At 33.6% G+C, this 14,161-nt stretch overlaps 1 protein-coding gene and 1 long non-coding RNA gene across 2 annotated transcripts in view; both read right to left on the reverse strand.

Moving 5' to 3' along the window:
• Positions 1 to 4,837: 4,837 nt before the first annotated feature.
• LOC135084514 (uncharacterized) lies at positions 4,838 to 5,464 on the reverse strand. The gene is made up of 2 exons (XR_010259870.1): positions 5,258 to 5,464; positions 4,838 to 5,014 (listed from the first exon to the last, which is right to left on the reverse strand). It is a non-coding gene; the product is annotated as an uncharacterized LOC135084514 (long non-coding RNA).
• Positions 5,465 to 11,289: 5,825 nt separating this feature from the next.
• The window catches only part of LOC135084374 (irregular chiasm C-roughest protein-like), a 55,695-nt gene continuing 52,823 nt past the window's right edge, over positions 11,290 to 14,161 (reverse strand). Inside the window, exons 17-20 of the mRNA XM_063979149.1 lie at positions 13,387 to 13,488; positions 12,560 to 12,651; positions 12,104 to 12,197; positions 11,290 to 11,623 (exon numbers count right to left, since the gene is read on the reverse strand). Of these exons, the coding sequence (XP_063835219.1) occupies positions 11,586 to 11,623; positions 12,104 to 12,197; positions 12,560 to 12,651; positions 13,387 to 13,488 (326 nt within the window). The 3' untranslated portion in view covers positions 11,290 to 11,585. The remainder of the gene's footprint in view (positions 11,624 to 12,103; positions 12,198 to 12,559; positions 12,652 to 13,386; positions 13,489 to 14,161) is intronic.

Genomic DNA, 14,161 nt, shown 5'->3' on the forward strand with positions numbered 1-14,161 from the left:
AATTTCCATGCAATATCTTTAAGTTGAATATTTCGAAAATTTTGTTTCTATAGATTTGACTACTAAAAATAAAATAAAAGATTTGAAATTAATTTGAAATCAATAGAATTAGTCAAGTGAGTTGCCAAATAGATACATTTTCCTTACCTCATAGGTACTTAATCCTAAAGAAGGTACGTATTTTCGAAATTCAACATTGTACCTAGTGGTACCTATTTCTACAGCAAACTCAAATCTATGAATGGAGAGACGCAAAATGCTACTAACTATATCACAGATTTTCCTGGACGTATTGTATACAGGGTGTCCCAGAATGGGTGAATCAAACTGCTAGGGGAGGTAGCTCTACAGTGTACTATCCCTAAAAAATATGAAAAAAAAATTTGAGTTCGGATTTTTTTTTTAAATAAAGTAGGCTAAAACTCGAAATCTAGTCATTATTTTCAAAAGTTTGTTTACAGAACAGATAAACGAAGCGATCATGTACAATTAATATTAGTAAGAAAAAAGTACAAATAAACTCCAAACGCAGCAATTATAGCCGGATACTTAGGCAAAGCTGATTTATTTTCACTTTTTCAAAAAAAATTTTTTTTTTGTTTCCTTATGCGCTTTATTTTATTTTTTTTCATTATTTTTTAGGGATAGTACATTAGCAGTTTGATTCACCCATTCTGGGACACCCTGTATAGGACAAAAGAGCTTCAGTTAGTACACACACACAGACCTCTCAAACATAAAATACAAAGTGCATTCTAAAATGATAAATCTCTCCAGCGAGATGCAAATTTTATAGCGCAAAACAATACATGAGAGTAATAGAAAACGGACAATGTTCGTTTATGCCATTCTTATGTTCTTTTTACGAGCAACTGCTTTTATAATGCATTGGGACAAACTAAAAAGTTAATGTGGACTGTGGAGAAACAAGGACGTATATTTACTTACGCCCTTTTTCAACTAAATTAAACTGATCTGTCTTTCACACTAAATGAAATCGATATTTGTTAATAAGAGTGAAAAATAAATTGTTAGCATTATAATCTAACGCGAAAATACCACCTACTTACCTAAGAAGGATAAAGATCTATCGAAATATTGAGAAAAACAATCTTGATTTTTTTTATTTTTCAGCTTAGTAACGTAAAATTATTAACGAATTAGCAAAAAAGATTTTTCTAAACCAAAATCATTGCTCCTTGACGTTCAAAAAAATTGACAGATACTCGCTTGTTTTATGGCCCAACTGGCCAGCACTTGAGGCCACAAAGAAAAGTATCTTTTAAGTGTTGGGGGCTATTGTTTCCTCTAATGTCCTCTTACACTTTAAAATGGCTGACTTCCTCTAGAAAATTATGTTTTTTTAATGGATTAGACGAACATTCTTCATGAGTGTACAAGGGACAATAAATATCTAGTTTTATAGTATGGGACTTATGTCATGATGATAAGACAGTAAGGTTAGGTTTTCTAAAAAAATGTATGGTCTGATATTGTGTGGTATGTTGTACTATCGCCAACAGTGTTAACTGTCCATTGAAAGTCATGTCATCTCGTTCTATCGCAAAGAATCGCCATTTGATTAGAGCGAGAGCAAAAACGGAAATGGATAGTTAACAGTGTGGGCGTGTGCACATGCATGTGTATTATATTATCTTAACAGTAGGTATTTTTCATTGCACATTTTGTTTTACTCGTTAATAAAATATTACTGAGAAAATATAATGTTTGAAACCACCAAATTCTTTTCGAGAAACACTTACAATGCTCTTGCTCTAATATTTCGATTATTTTATATTTTTCTAAATAATATTGTTGATGATTGATAATTGAGTGATATAAAATCCAATTGAACCAAATAAAAAATGCATACATAAATCTGAAAAACCAAGTTTAAAAACTGTTTAACTAATATTTCAATTAACAGTTACAGCTTATTTCGTGGCCCCAACCCTCGAGACTACAAAGCAAAGTGTCTCTAAAGAGTCATATTCCTATTGTTTCCAAATAATCCCCTTTTGATTTCACAAAGTTTATTTTTTTGTATTACTTAAAAATAATAACTGCTTCAAATCTCAATACCGTAGTATGGTATCACGGAAGGAAAAGCATCATTAACTGGGATAAAAACTATACATAAAGGTTTTCCTTGGGTCACAAACAAAATCTCTTTCTCTTTTACCTAAGCAAATTAAGGTAGTTAAGGTTTAAGCGTGAAAAAGTTACTAACATCCACCATTCTTACAAACTTTCACAATTATTGTTTTAACAGGAGGATAGACTGAGTTTCTTGAACTGCTTCTTCTCAGCACTGGCCCATTTATTGATCCGAAGTAGTGGTAGGGTTAAAGTAGTTAATATTTGGACGTGTAAAAGCGGTTTTTAAGGCCTGGTTGGCCTCTCCAGATACATTTTCAATTATTATTTTTTAGGCAAACGAGCAGACGGATCACCTGATGGTAAGTGATTACCGTCGCCCATAGACACCCGCAGCCAGGTGCGTTGCCGGCCGTTAAGATGAAAATTCTCCTACGTATCACAGAGCTCCGCCCATGACTACCAAAAAACAGCTTAGATAACGCACGTGTTTGGACAAGGAGTAATTACTGAAAACCAATGACTGTATTACTTTTTAGACATCCGTGGGCTGAGTGTGAGTTTAAAAAATGTATGAAATTGTAGCTGTACAATCCGTCATACATTTAATGTCATTTTTTGAGCTTTTAATAAAAACTCACACTAGGCCCTCCGCTTGTTTCGTGGCCCTACCAGAGAGCTCTTGCACCGCAAAGTAGAGGGCGCTGAAGTGGCCTGTCTCTATTGTTACCGTATAATCTGCTCTTCCCTACTCTATGGCGTCTTGCCATCAGATCTTACCAAATTGGTTGGTTTTCTTTGACATTCATAAGATGGACGATTAGACGAGGTGCGAATGGAAATTAGGGAGTCATGAATGTTTAAAACAGGTAAAAAAGTAACTAAAACTTTGTAATTCTAACTTCAGACCCTATCCTTAATTATGTGCTCAGCTGTTTTATAGCAATGGATTTAAAGTATGTACCTACATTTTGAGAATAGACTAAGCGTTCAATTCAAATCATGGTTTTAATTTGTGTACAGTCGGTGGAAGATGTAAGAAGTTTTAAATTATGATCGTGCAATAGAAACGATTACGTACTATACTGTGTGTTTGGGATAGGGCTAGCGATAATTTAAGGCGATGTTTGTCTGTAAGACGGGCACATAACAAATACAAACAATTTTTATGTAGACTCACATAAAAATAAATTTATAAAATTAAGCCATTCCAAGAGGAGGGGTGTAGGCCTACACATGGGGGCATTTTTGTCGATAAAATTGACATAATAACATCGCCTTAAATTATCGCTAGCCCTATCCCAAACACCCTGTATTATTTACTATCGTCAATAGAATAATAATAATCGCACTTACCTTATCGGCAATCCACCAGCACCAGGTCTGCCCTTGAAGATAGAAGATGAGAAGGAGTGGGTTCGATCAAGGTAATAAGCAGGTAAGTTTATAGGTCACTTCACTCACTTAAGGCTTGGTATTTCTGCTAAAGTAGGTATTTCGCGCTGTCAAAATCTGCGCGCGCAATACTTCGCCGAAGACAGCGCGCCAAAGAGCTCTCGCGGCTACACAGTATAGAAATACGCAGTTTAGAAATACGCAGTTGGTTAGGTTAGGTTGACTTCCTTCCGTTCAAGCGTCACACTCACAGCACTTTCTAATACAAATCATATCCAAGTGATACAAATTAAAACAACTTTCAAAATTTTTGGGAATATATTTTAGAATCGAATAAATATAGAATATAACTGCCAAAGTAAACACGGTTCAAAGAGGCGTGGCGTCACCCGACCTTCCGGAAGTTCCGCGCCGGCTAAAAGAATTTCAAGATTACGTCACCCGACCTATCGGTAGATCCTCGGGAGCTTGAGCGATTGGAAAAACATTTTATGATCAGTTACTCGTAGTAGCGATTATTTAGAGCTTGGATAATAAATTATAGTTGTTGCAATTCACAAAGCTTTGCATGTGGTTAATTACATTAATCAGTACACGCATCAATTTTGTTCAGTCTTTTTGTTTATTAATAAATAAAAATATTATACTAAAATTGCATACATATTTGTTTGTATTGGTCTGGGTGTTTTCTTTCCATAATTTATGTATAACGTATGTACGGGGCTCTGTATCGAAAATCACTATGAGCAATGAGCATCACACACTGACCTGGAGGGCATTACCGCAGCAAAATTTTTATAAATGTTGTGCTTTAGAGCAGGGTTTCCCAATTTTTTTTTGCCAAGGAACCCTAATTCATTATACTTTTCCTAGCGGAACCCCCGTACTACTCCGCCCGCACGCCCTGCCCCTCCATTGTGCGTAAACAACTCGGTGCGCGCGAACAACGTCGGTCACGAAACGTGGGATAATATTTTTTACGGAACCCTTGCGGCCTTTCCACGGAACCCCAGGGTTCCGCGGACCACCATTCGGGAACCGCTGCTTTAGAAAGTCGAGAGTAGGGTCAGGGAGGCAACAGTGACTCACTTTTTTTTCGAAGCTTAATAAAAATAGATATCGCTTTAATATTGGCCTAAAATTTGCTCACATTTTAGATACACTATTGAACTGTAACTGAGCACTAATGATTCTACATTATTTACTACTTATGTCAAAGTAGGAACCTAAAACAAAAAAATGATAATTGAGCCACTGTGGACTACTAGGTGTACACACTGACTCACTACCGTGGTACACAGTATTAACGTGGTACGGCAGTATTTATATGAAAAGAAAATGCCAATTCCGCGTAGTTTTTTATTAGAAATAATAACAAAACTGCACAAGCTATTCTTATTATAATCAACAATTCAACACGACTCTTAGTACTTTTATTGCTACCTATAAGATCTTAAGTCATCTCAATCTCTTCGTTATTTATTTCTTCCATATTTTTCTGTCGGTTTTTTTCCGTGGCATTCTGTAAATAAAAAACAAAATTCGATTTAAAGTTATAAAAATATTGAATTCGTATAAAGTATTAAAATTGAGTCACTGTGTACTTCTACGCCATTTTGTAAATATTTGATCAAAAAAACCAAGATGTAAAACAAATTAGTCAAAATTCGGATTAAAGACAATTGATACAAGACCTACTATCCGATAAATATAACGGCTATTACCTATAGCAACAAACAAAGATATGAAAACAATCGAAACTCACCTTAGAATGTAATTTAGTGGGCGCGAAAACAAAAAACATTCCCTCACCCTTCCGCACGGCACTTGACCGGCGAGCAAACTGGTTTAAATGTGTTCGGGTACCAAGACCTTTGAATCGGTAAAAGAGACAAATATATATTCCTATGCCTTCAGGTCGAAACATGACTGAGCCACTGTAGCCGACCGAGTCACTGTTGCCTCCTTGACCCTATAGCAGATAATTAGTCCATCGTGAGCAGAAATTTGTCCACTAATAGCAAAATTCGTTCAAATTATAGTTTTAAAGTTATTAGCTAGAAGATTATTTTCTCTTGCAGCTTAGACCTTTAGCTACAGACCTTAGACAGTATTTTTGTGAAAATTCTTACGCATGGTGGAGGAAGGGACGCTCTAGACACTCAAGTCTACAAGGAGTCACATCAACTCCAGTTTTAAATCCGTTGACATCTGCTGCATCTGCCATCTTTTTGGGTACAAGATTCTTCCATCTTGCAGCGTAGACCTTTAGCTACAGACCTTAGACAGTATTTTTGAAACATTCTTACGCATGGTGGAGGAAGGGACGCTCTAGAGACTCAAGTCTACAAGGAGTCATATGAACTCCAGTTTTAAATCCGTTAACATCTGCTGCATCTGCCATCTTTTTGGCTAGAAGATTCTTCTATCTTACAGCTTAGACCTTTACAGTATTTTTTATTATTTATTTGTGTCAGTGTGCTCTTCTAAAGAGTGTAAGACGATTGTATGTAGGTACTATTCAAAATCAAAATCAAAATCAAAAATATTTATTCAGTTTAGACCACAAGTGGCACTTATGAACGTCAATAGAAAATAATAAAAAAAGAAAAAGGTAGCCCTTATGGGGCACTTTACATGTCTCCTTATCTTTTGGGCCCTACCAGCGCTTCGAGACAAACATATGGCAAGTGCTGAGAAGAAACGCCGGAACAAACTCAGTCACCACTTATTGCCAGGAATTATGTAACGGTAAGAATAGTCAAATTTAAGTACATCAAATATGTGCAGACTGAACTGACCACGCATCCTTGTCATCAATATAGTCTCGAACCTTGTAGTACCCTTTGGACATAAGGGTATTTTTTATATGTATCTTAAATTTGTTTATTGGCAATTCGACAAGGTTGTGTGGTATTTTGTTAAATATGGTAATACATTTCCCCAAGAATGAATTACCTATCTTATGCAACCTAAATGATGGAACAGCAAGTTTATTCTTATGTCTCGTGTGAAATGAGTGGACGTCACTTTTCTTAGTAAATAAATGTATATGTTTACGGACATACATAATGTTATCAAATATGTATTGCGAAGCCACAGTCAATATATTGATTTCTTTAAAAACTTCTCTAAGCGAGTCACGTGGTTTAAGACCGTATATTGCCTGAACAGCTCTTTTCTGTAAAATGAAAATTGATTCTATGTCTGCTGCTGAGCCCCACAGTAAAAGACCATAAGACATAATACTATGAAAATAACTAAAATATACAAGCCTTGCTGTTTCAACATCAGTCAAGTTTCTGATCTTTCTCACCGCAAAGGCAGCTGAACTAAGTCTTCCCGCCAAGGCAGCAATATGGGGGCCCCATTGTAATTTACAGTCTAGGGTAATACCTAGAAAGACAGTAGAGTTTATCAGTTCAATGCGTTCATTATTTACTGTAATATTAGTATTAACTTGTTTGACATTAGGCATAGTGAATTTTAAACATTTGGTTTTTTTTGCGTTTAATAGCAAATTATTAGTTGTAAACCAGTCTAATACTTTGGAAAGAGCATTATTCACGTCGTCAAATATTTCCTGACGCCTGTCAGTTTTAAAAATTAAAGAAGTGTCATCAGCAAATAATACTATCTCACAAAGGTCCTTTGAATAAAAAGGTAGATCATTTATATAAATCAGAAAGAGCAATGGTCCCAGTATTGAGCCTTGGGGCACTCCCATTTTTAGGGGGGCGCCCGAAGAGTTAGTTCCGTGAATATTTACTTTTTGTAATCTGTCTGAGAGGTAAGAGTGTAATAGGCTTAAGGCCTTGCCTGATACGCCATAATGTTCTAGCTTAAATAACAGAGTTTGATGATCAACACAGTCAAACGCCTTCGATAAGTCACAAAATACACCAATAGCATCTTTTTTCTCCTGCCAAGCATCGAAAATGTGTTTGATAAGAGCAACCCCTGCATCGGTCGTACTTTTCCCTTTTGTGAACCCATATTGTTTTTCATGAAACAGTTTATTTAAGTTAAAATGAGACAGTAGTTGATTGAAAATAATTTTTTCAAATATTTTACTGAGCGCAGGTAGTATCGATATAGGTCTAAAGTTGGATGGGTCACTTTTGTCTCCTGCTTTAAATAATGGTATGATTTTACTATGTTTCATCAGGGTAGGGAACTGACCTTCGTTAATACATTCATTAAAGATATGAGCTAAATGGGGAGCTATAAGAGGAATGATGGGTTTTATTATGTCTGTTGATATGCCCCATATATCCTCTGTCTTTTTTATATTTAGTTCTTTGAAAGTTTTTATAATAACTATGGGGTCTATTTGTCTAAATTTTAATGGGCTATTGCAAACATCAACACAACCCTCGAGAAGAGACATTGCCTGATATGAACATGAATTAAGATTGCTTGTTGTTATGATTGGTACATTTGAGAAGTAACCTTCGAATGCGTTTGCTACCTTATCATTGCATTTAATATACTTATTATCAATTTTTAACGCGAATGTGTCATCCCGAGATATAATTCTACAAGTTTCTTTATTAATACAATTCCAAGTAGCTTTAATTTTGTTGCCAGAGTTTTTAATTTTGTCACGTATGTAAATAGATTTTGCCATAGTACAAACTTGTTTAAAAACTTTTGAGTATTTTTTTACATATTCTATAAAGTCCGGGTCGCTACTATAGGCTTTTCTACCATATAATTCAAACATTTTTTTCCTACTAATATAAATACCTACTGTAGCCCAGTCACTGAATTTAGTTTTATTGTTTTTAATAATAATTGTTTTCTTAGGAAAAATTTTATTGAACTCATTTTTAATTAATTCAAATAATTGCTCATATAAAATATTTATACTACAGTTAAAGTAATGCAAAAGTGGGACCTTATTAGATATTTGAGATTTAAATTTGTCTTTCTGGGATGCAGTGACTGGTCTATATTCTATTTCCTTGCTCGATGGCACAAAATGGTGTTGAAATGACGCTATTTGACCGCAATGATCAGAATTAACAAAATTTATTATTGATTTCTCTAGCACTAAGCAGTTACAGAATATATTGTCTAAGCAAGTAGCTGATGTTGGAGTCACCCTAGTTGGTTCAGAGAAAAGATTTAACAAGTTAAAAGATTTGAATAAATTTAAAAACCGTATTGAAAGAGAGGAATCTTCTATTATATTGATATTAAAGTCTCCACATACAACTACTTTCTTTGAACTATTACACACTCTTCTAAGTACCTCTTCCATTGTGGTTTCAAATAATTCATAGTTACTAGATGGGGGTCTATATACACATACAATAACATAGTCGTCCAGTTCTGCACATGACAGCTCAATAGTTCGCTCAACAGAGAGAGATACAATATCTTTACGCTCTTTACATTTTAATTTATCATTGATTAATATTAGTGACCCTCCACGAATAGCTAACTCTCTAGTGAATGAACTAATAAGCTTATAATTATTAATGCTCAGCATTAGTTCATATTGCCTGAGCCAATGTTTCGTTAAACATAAGACATGAATATTCAATTCTTGGATAAATAACTCAATTTCCAAGTCTTTGCCGGAGAAGCCTTGTACATTTTGATGCACTAAATTAAAACCGTTAAATTTCTTTGTACCCGAATTTTGTATGCCAGAGTTATCCTCTATTGTCTTACGATGTAATTTAAATTATGATTTGGAACAGATTCCAAGGGTCGAACATCCATGGTCTGCTCAATAAAAGCAGTTTGGCTAGCCAAATTAATGGCTAAATATTTAATAAAATATGATAGCGAATTCGCTATTCGTCTTTTACAATATTTATTTAGATAATTATATTTATCTATTGTCAATATTAAAATGTAATTTTAACTCATTGGTTTTGTCTCATATTTGAGGAATGTACATACTATGTATCATGAGTAGAGTCTTCGTTTAAAAGGATGCGAACGATTTAAATTTCAATAGGTAGACAAAATTGATAATTTTTAATTATCTAAAATTTAAGCTTTCTCCAGTAACACTGATATTATTATACTGTGACTCATCAAAGTCATCATTGTCAAAAATATTGACAAATCGCGAACTGTCACGGCCAAAAAACTGACACGCGTCCGTCCTCCGTAAGCGCCACCGCGCGACTGATTGAGATTGTCCAAGCCGTCATGGACGATTTTTCCACATTTTTTAACATAGTAACTAAATAAGACGCAATATAAAAATTTCATCCGTTAAAAGCCCTCAAGTTATTTCTGAACTTTAGTTTAGTAAAAGATTTAGAATCTCAAATCGCTTATTTTAAAAATAAAACCATAAATAGAAAACGAATAGAGGTAACTTTGGGAATATATTCTATCGAGTCAACTTCATTAAATCGTGTTTCCATCCGTTAATAGCCCTAGAAAATATCCTCAACTATGCCCAATAAAAATCTTAGCCTTTAATTTTACTGTTTCGTACCTCAAAAATGAAAAATGAAAACCTCATTTTCGCCATTTTCTCTGCTACCCGGCCTTAAGAAAATACACTCATTTAAGAAAAACTCGTCACACTTTTCACTCGTCACTGTGACATCCGAAACACTCCGAAACGAGTCACTTCAATTCGTAGACTAGAATAAAACGGCTGATGAAGTGGGTAGGTGCAAAAAAAATACAAATACCCTCATAATTGCATGAATAGTACTGTTCGTGATTGAAATAAAATACAGAAAGATGTTATTAAAAATCTTTATTCTTAATTTTATGGCATGAACAAACTTTACATTGTAAAAACATTTTTACATACAAATAAAAAGTATTTTATAATAATAATGCCGGCACACTTTTACGAATATTTGCATGATTGAACCAAAGCAAAATGACTGTTATTTGCAGAATAAATAAAGTTTATTTTGCTTTAGCCAGACCTTACAAATATTTGTTCGAATAATGTAAAGTGAAGAGGTTGATAATTTTTGGGGGTCGATTATGATTTTTAAACATTATGCCTCATTTTTAGGCTAAAAAAACCTCATGTAGTCTCTTATAATAAATACTATTGAGAATACAAAAAAACTTTTAACTGAGATCAGTTTTGTTAACTGAGATCAGATTTTGTTCTTCTATTGAGTTTTCAAGTTTTTGTTTTATAATGGTTATGTTACTTGAATTTAACACATTTAAACCAAACCTACTGAATATTGGACTCGTCACAAAAAGATGTGTTGATAAATTCGTCACAATTTTTAAACATCTAGTTTTTTACGTTATCGACGAATTTACATCAATTTACTTCAAAATTACAAAAGTGTGACGAATTTACTTTGTCGCATTTGACAATAACTCTAAATATGTATTTGTATTTTCAAATACTCTTTTGGAATATACTGACCTTTTTTTCTTATAATAATATTGATTGGAACTAATAATGTTCTCCAAACTTAATATTTTATTTACTACACACTAATCGAAATCACAATACGTAGAAATAATTGATTTTCATTCCAATAATTGATTTATTTACAACATTTGTTATTATTTAATAACAACATTTCCAAAGAACAATTCAAGCAAGGCATTCGTAGGAGTTTTTTTTATTATTTAAAAACACATTATATTACATAGATTATAATATCTAGGAAAATTTTAAATATAGTATTCAGTCTTAGTTACACATAAAATACTATATTTGACAACATACCCACCCTAATACTATTTTATTTAAAAAAATTAAAGTACTACTAAAAAAATAATTAAACAATATTTAAATGTAACAAAAAACACTCGTTTCACTTAAAATATTTGATTGGATTGACTTTCATTCTTAAAGCTTGAATTTTAGGCTCGTTAATATCATTGTAATTAAAGCCTTCAAAAATAATTAAAAATAATACTTAAATGTCAAGATGTCTGAAAAGAATTTAGTTTTAGTCAAAATATAAAATTAAACTAGATAATAAGACTAAAAAATAGAAAAGTAATTGACTAATTAATTTTATTGTAACCTACATTTCTTTTAAAAACAGTAAAACAGCACACTTAGTTTATACAATTTTCAATAATCTATCAATGTCTTTTACTAAAAACTATTTTTAAACTAAAAACTGCTAAACGTGAGTACCATTAGTTATTTGGGATCCGTTACCTGAAAACAATAACGTCTTGGTATAATTAATTTTAAAAATATTTGACACTTTAGCTTACTTGTATATTTGGCGTAAATACCCATATTTTTGATATAGGTTGTGTTTTAAAAAGTCTACTGACCGAATCAACGAAATTTACGGCTTGTAGTGAAACAAACGTAGCAAATAAACAAAACTGAGCAAGCTTTTCATAGTACATTTAAATCATTGTTTTTATGACTTAATTCACGGAACTTTTGCCCGGTCAAACATCAGTGTTTGAGTAAATATTAACTTTGTTTTAATCAACAAATCTGATAATTTTGTATAGAAACATCAGTTTCATCTCCAGCTGCTGATAAAGTAAAGAATTTATCTGTCAGATAAACTAAACTTTTGAAATATGCCTCGGAAAGAGAATTGATAGCTTTGTATGTCAGAGAATCATCTATAACTTTATCAGAAACCGGTGATATTGGCTTTAATTAAATTTTACCAACCTTTGGATGTGATTTGATTAGCAGGCGAGTTGCCTTGACTGGACGGAGGCAGGATATACAAGGTTCCTGAGGTCTGGGGGGATGATTTAGGCACCTACAAAAAATAATTAAAATAAAAACTTCAAGTTTGCAATACAGAAATACAATCATTCATCATCATCAGAAGGTGGACCGACGATATCATAAAAGTACTCGTAGCAGGAGGGCACTAAACCACAAACTAAACCCAGGCCGCTACCAACCGATCAACATGGAAATCATTAGGGGAGGCCTATGTTCAGCAGTGGACGTCCTGTGGCTGAAATGATGATACTGCATTCTCCACTACAGGAGTACGACCCCTCTTTAATTTAACAGAGGCAAATGGAGGATTTGGCCTACAGCCTACAGATTGAGACATTTACGGGAAAAATAGTTCTTAGATTTTCTTCTAATATTTTCTTATATATTACTTACTTGAGGCTGAGCGCCACTGGTAGAAGTTGATGATGAAGAAGCTAGAGGACTCGTCACTGGTCTCAGAGAAGATGATGATGATGGTGATGAGCCTGATAAAAAGAGATAAAATGTTTTAAATCATTCTAATTCACGAGCTGTTTTTGTAAAGGCCTAAATCCACATGGAAAAATCCTCGCAAAGAAACTAGTATAATTTAATAAAATATTATTAGTATAATTGTTAAACAAAACAAAACCACGGCTAATTACACATTCAATTTGAAACAGATCGGATTAAATCAACATAGCAATAAATTAATGCTAATTTTAAACTAAACCTAAATGATTTTATCAAAACGGTCAACTACCTAGGGACATACCTACTAGGATTAATAACTTGCTTAATTAACTATTCATTAACAGTATAGCAAATTCCCATCGAAGTTAAAATCAAATTTTGTGATCATCAGACCATAAGTTCACAAATCGGCTTAAAACTACTACATTATGTTAAAACTACCCATCATTGAAATTTCTAAAAGCTATTTTGTGATTTCTAAAAGCTGTATCCCTCTATAGCACAATATGAAACTACGTTTTAAGTCGGTTAGTTATTGTCAATTTGCCACAAAGTCGACTCGTCACGTATGTCTAAATTCGTCACATTTCATATTTTTTGCGGTAAAAATTTGATACTTATTCTCGCCTACAACGAATTATTTACTTTTCATGTTTAAAAACTTATGACTAACTTACTTTAAATTAATGTATGAAATTTATGAGAGTGTGACGAATCGACTTTGTGACGAATTTACTCTTGCCCCAAAATGTATAATAAAGACTTACCTTCCACCATCCCTGACAGGTGAAGACTGGAGTTCCTTATAGAGTAATAAGGTGGAGGGGCTGGTTTGGACGTAGGGTTTGTATTTGCTTGTTGTATGTACGCTGAAAAAAGTATTAAATTAATCATCGCGAAAGGTATTGTTAGCGACAATAGAAACTGGCAATTTGTACTACAAATAAAACCAAATGGTGCAGTCCTGTTGTCCCCCCTGGTTGGCCCCCCTGGGGGAGCCAACAGGATTTCGAAATCCTGTTGTCCCCCCTGGCTAGGGGAGACAACAGGACTAGATTTTTAATCAATGATTTGAGGACTGTTGTCCCCCCTGGCAAACATGATTTAAAAGCCATATACCTATTATTTGTATAAAATGTTTTTTTAAATACTGAAGTACTTGACTGAATGCCAAATTGCCAAACTGAATACCTAAATTTGTTAAATAATAATTACCATTTTGATAACGAAAAAAATAAGGTGTTGGTGCCGATACTGACACCTACAAACTTAAAATTTGGCAGGTAGGTTCCTTATAGAGTGTTGACATCTGCCAAGAACGGATTTTATTTAACTATTTATTTAAGGATATGAAATAATATGAAGGATATAATAGAATTTTACGAAATTTTAACGGAATTCACGCATACGAAGTCGCGGGCGGCCGCTTGTTGAATCACTGAGCAAGTGTTGAATATTATGATTAATTTAAAATTATGCAGTTTTAGCGTCCTACCTACTAATATTATATATCGACGGGTCCGTAGAACGAACACGTATATT

This window comes from Ostrinia nubilalis, chromosome 26 (genome assembly GCF_963855985.1).
Source record: "Ostrinia nubilalis chromosome 26, ilOstNubi1.1, whole genome shotgun sequence".
Lineage (NCBI taxonomy): Eukaryota > Metazoa > Arthropoda > Insecta > Lepidoptera > Crambidae > Ostrinia > Ostrinia nubilalis.